Here is a 5,321-nt window from a genome sequence, read left to right as displayed (position 1 = left end):
AACTTTTAGTTTTCGTATAGTCAGTACATACACTTTGGTTTAGAGAAACTTTGTTTTCTTATAGTCAGTACATACACTTTGGTTTAGAGAAACTTTTAGTTTTCGTATAGTCAGTACATACACTTTGGTTTAGAACAACTTTTAGTTTTCGTATAGTCAGTACATACACTTTGGTTTAGAGAAACTTTTAGTTTTCGTATAGTCAGTACATACATTTTAGTTTAGAACAACTTTTAGTTTTCGTATAGTCAGTACATACACTTTAGCTTAGAGAAACTTTGTTTTCTTATAGTCAGTACATATACTTTAGCTTAGAGAAACTTTTAGTTTTCGTATAGTCAGTACATACACTTTGGTTTAGAGAAACTTTTAGTTTTCGTATAGTCAGTACATACTCGTTAGTGTAGAATAACTTTTAGTTTTCTTGTATACACTTTACGACTTAGAACAGCTTCTAAACTGCTTGTAGTGAGTATATACGCTTTACTTTAGAAAAATGTTTAGGTTTCTTTTAGCCTTAAGTTTAAAACAACCTTTAATTTTCATTTAGTCATTATATACTTTACCTTAGGACAACTTAGTTTTTTATGGTTAGTACGAAGACCTTAGATCAACCTTAACAGTTTTCTTATGGTCATTATAAATACGTTACTTGAGAATACCCTGTTATAGCTTGGGGCAGATTAGAAAAAATTACTAACATTTTAAATGTAATCTTTGTTATAGATTTCAAAATCATGAAGCGAGAATAAATATTTTAATTAGTCTTATAACCTCATGATGAACGATCTTGTAAGTTTGAAAAAAAGATCTATTATTTGAAAATAGTTATGTCCAGTTTTATTTATAGTGTTAAGAATTTAACGAGTAAAAGCAACAACGAATATGATTGTAATATATCAACCACACTACATCTGCCATGTCCGGCATTGGGATATGATGGACATATCAGAAGTGTAGGTGCTATTTATATCAATAATTTTCAGGAACAACATCTGTTATGCCGGCTGTGAAGTAGATTTAGTAAGTGAATCACTATTATTTATTTTATTTGTAACACTGAATATTTATTATATTGACATTAAGTTATTGAAAGTTTCGGATGGCATCAAACTCGGACATTTTTACACAGCATACACAGACTCAGTGTAATTATATAATGTACACTTTTCACGATTTCCTGTGGTAATTATGTGAAATAAATTGTGTTAGTTAATATTAGATGCTTGAAAATTATTTTCTTAATTTTTTGAAAGTTAAAAAGTCTGTACCTTTAGAATATAAAGCTTTCACGTTGCTGCAGCCAAACTGAAATAGAAAGTATTGTAACCAAAGACAAATTGTCTCGAGCCTCTGTGTATAGTAAAGTAGAATAAATGCTCCACTGTTTGTGCAGAATGATTTACAGCTGAATCAAATGATTCCGCAAATACGAATAATGTTTTGGAAACGTAATGGTCTAACTCTGAAAACTTTAGATTCGCCTAAATGATGTCCTCTTGGTTATTACTTTCAGTAAGGCGTTGAAATGTCCTCCTATTGATAGCAAAGAATAAATGTGCGTCTCTAGTCGGTTGTCCCAGGTGTCAGTCCTCCTTAGAACTTCATTTCTTCTAATGCGATACTTCTGTCTTCAGTGTGGGTGGGAATAATTTCTCATAGAGAAGACGTCGAAACATGGAGCGGTTAATGCGTAATGTGACACAAGGTGTTCCTAAACAAGGCATTAAGAATGGCGAGTGGCATTTTTCTTTAAAACTATGTAGTTATTCGTGTGGTGTACTTTAGAAAAATTTGAAAATAAACTAGTACAACGTTTTAAGCTTTATCTCTGTTCGAATCTATTTGAACGTTTTTAGTGTAATGTTTGAACAATTTTTTTAATGTGTTAACGTTTTAACAAAGATTGAAAAATGGAGAAATCATAAAATAAAAGTTGAAATAAACTCGTTGAAAATTGTTTATAACTGTAATTATTTTAATAAAAACTTTTTTCTATAGCATACATGATCTTTTGGCCGAAATCAAAACTATTTATTAATATTAATAAACCTTCTTTGTTGAAAAACGGCATATTTTTAAAACCAATTCCATTAATTTATTGTTAATAAATTTAATTAATGTAAAAAAAAATCATTATTTGGTTTACTTCACGGCTGACTCTTTAAATATTTCATTAATCAAATATTTTTCCTGCAACGTGAAATAATTGTATCAGCACTGTAGGCTGGCTCTTCTTCTTACATCAGTTAAACCTTACTTAACTAGATCTTCCTAACATCGAATATACAAATAATAATGATCGATTCTTTCTACTTCCCCCCATGGCACAGCGGTATGTCTGCGGACTTACAATGCTAGAAACCGGGTTTCGATACCCGTAGTGGGCAGAGCACAGATAGCCCATTGTGTAGCTTTGTGCCTAACTACAAACAGACTTCTTTCTACCATTGCCAGGTGTGTTATACGCCTTACTTTAGTGTGAACAGTAAAGTTTTTTGGGAATTTTGTTTTTCCAATGTACAACTTTGACTCAGTTCTGTAGTGTCTTCTGCTACATAAGGCTACACTAAAAGGTGTTGGGCCCGGCATGGCCAGGTGGTTAGGGCGCTCGACTCGCAATCTGCGGGTAGCGGGTTCGATTTCCCGTCACACCAAACATGCTCGCCCTTTCAGCCGTGGGGGCGTTATAATGTGACGATCAATCCCACTATTCGTTGGTAAAAAAGCAGCCCAAGAGTTGGCGGTGGGTGGTGATGACTAGCTGCCTTCCCTCTAGTCTTACACTGCTAAATTAGGAATGGCTAGCGCAGATAGCCCTCGTTTAGCTTTGCGCGAAATTCATATCAAACAAACAAACAAACTAAAAGGTGTCATTGCATAAAATTTTGTTCAAATGTATGTTTGGTTGATTTACAGTGTTTTCTGTTACACATGCTAGTTGACCTTATCAGTATCATACCAGATTTCATGTTCATATGTTGGATGTTCTTGAGTTTGTGTATGAAATGTACGTCCTGATATACACGCAAACTAATTTATAAATTTGGAATCATTCGTTTTATATCCAAACAAATAAAATGTTAGATATTAGCTTTTATTATATTTTCTGTTATAAAAATACTCGATATAAAAAATCACGTATCTTACAGAAGTTTCTTAGGAAGCCCAAAGTTAGCAGTTTCAATTACTTGGAAATTGGATTATTGAATTTTTTTATACCAAAAAAGATGGGACTGAATAAAAAAACAAATTTCATGTTTGTTGCTTTTTTTCATTCGATATTCTGTTTCTTCATAATGTTTTTGCATGATAAATGTTATAGAAGTTCTTTCATTAGTTTGATGATTTCTACAACTGAAGGAATGAAATGTAATTGCTGTCCATTATGAGTTATTTATTTATCTTTTAGGCTGACTCCTTAACCTTTCCACCATCAAGTGTTTCACATTGTGTCTCGAAAGGCAAATCTGAAGTAAGTTATGTTCCCAAGAAATGTATTCAGTATATGAATAGTTTTCTTTCCATCACCATCTTATATTAAAAATAAACTACTGTATAAAACTAATTTAACTATAATTATTTCTAACTAGTGTGTGTGTGTGTATGTAGACTAGATATGGGTTTATAATACTAGTGGTTTACTTAATGTTGTAAACATAATTGTCCTATCAAATTGTTTGTTTTAACATTGATATTTTAATCAAAAACCCATAAAAATGAGTTTAGAACAAATAAATTATTAAAACTTTAAACTTGGAACTATTAGCAGGTATTATTAGAAATACATTTTTGATTTAAGAAAATATTAACTTTCATTTTGTGTATTGAACTGTGATGATCTATTGTGTCCAGTTTGGACTCATTGTTAACTAATTATTCAGCCTTTATTTGTGGATGAAACTCTGATGATCATTGCCTCCAGTCTGAACTCATTGATAACCAGCAATCCTGTTTTCAATTTGTGGATTGATCTGTTGTGTCGAGTCTGAACTCATTGTTAACTAATCATTCTGCCTTTATTTGTGGATGAAACTCTGATGATCATTGCCTCCAGTCTGAACTCATTGATAACCAGCAATCCTGTTTTAAATTTGTGGATTGATCTGTTGTGTCTAGTCTGGACTCATTGTTAACTAATTATTCAGCCTTTATTTGTGGATGAAACTCTGATGATCATTGCCTCCAGTCTGAACTCATTGGTAACCAATAATCCTGTTTTCAATTTGTGGATTGATCTGTTGTGTCCAGTTTGGACTCGTTGTTAACTAATTATTCTTCCTTTATTTACTACGAAAATTCTGATGATTCTTTCCAATGTGAACTCATTGTTAAATGAGAATACTATGAATTAATATTAAAAAATATAAGGAGTGTCTCGCTATTTGAAACAAATATTTACAAAAAGGTATTTCTTCAGACTATTTGATAAACGTATATATAAATCCAAATTTTGTGGAAATGTTTGTCCTGCTTAGTTTCTATTGGTTATCTAAACAAATTGATTTGCATACAAATAGCATATCATTCAAGCTGACATTAAGCATTTAAGTATAAATAAATATTTTCGAATAGCACTATGACTGTAGAAATCACATCAGAGTTATACAACCAGTAGGAGAAGGAGATAAGTTATATGTGTGTGGAACAAATGCTCACAACCCTAAGGACTGGATTATTCATGTAAGTTATATCAGAAACTTAGTAATATTATGTGTGTAAAATAATAACAATTATGTATAAAAAGAGAAGGAATGGTTTTTGTAAAAGTGTTTAATTTGGTATGCTATATTATCATATTATAAAGAAGATAAAAGGCACTTTTGAATAGCTTTAAAGGCTTCAAGTCTAAGAATAGAACAATTTTCATAATTATTATCTTTTAATAGGAATGCTACATTGAGAAGCCATCATATGGCAAATCCTATGCATTTCTTTTCAGTGGATGTCAATATAATGTTGGTCAGGGGGTCACGTGACTATTGTCACGCCGCCTATTTTCTGGAAGTATCTTGTTCCTTCGTGAATGCCCTAGCATTTAATAGATATATGTTTTTCTGGTATATATATAGGACGTGACAACAATGTGTGTATAGGTAATGAGTAATTGAACTGCAGTTAGAGAGACGTATTCGAGCTCGTGAGACGTGAATTATAGTTTGTTATAGCGCGACTGTTGAAGATAAGTGTATCGTAAAGTTATATTCGGAAAGAATAAACCAGTTTTTATTAAGTAAGGACTTGTGTCGCTAAAGTTTCGTCGGAACGAATTTACGGAAAATCAATTAACAAACGGAGACGTAACAAATTGGTGTCAGAGA

At 31.9% G+C, this 5,321-nt stretch overlaps 1 protein-coding gene across 1 annotated transcript in view; it reads left to right on the top strand.

Annotated features, from left to right (window-relative positions):
- Nucleotides 1–5,321, top strand: part of LOC106468003 (semaphorin-2A-like) — a gene marked incomplete at its 3' end in the record, with an annotated part of 98,440 nt that overhangs the window by 78,159 nt on the left and 14,960 nt on the right. The window contains exons 4-5 of the mRNA XM_022396278.1: nucleotides 3,413–3,475; nucleotides 4,576–4,683. Coding sequence (XP_022251986.1) covers nucleotides 3,413–3,475; nucleotides 4,576–4,683 — 171 coding nt within the window. The remainder of the gene's footprint in view (nucleotides 1–3,412; nucleotides 3,476–4,575; nucleotides 4,684–5,321) is intronic.

The sequence above is a fragment of the Limulus polyphemus genome, unplaced genomic scaffold (genome assembly GCF_000517525.1).
Source record: "Limulus polyphemus unplaced genomic scaffold, Limulus_polyphemus-2.1.2 Scaffold2826, whole genome shotgun sequence".
Lineage (NCBI taxonomy): Eukaryota > Metazoa > Arthropoda > Merostomata > Xiphosura > Limulidae > Limulus > Limulus polyphemus.
This window is presented reverse-complemented; position numbering and strand designations above follow the sequence as displayed.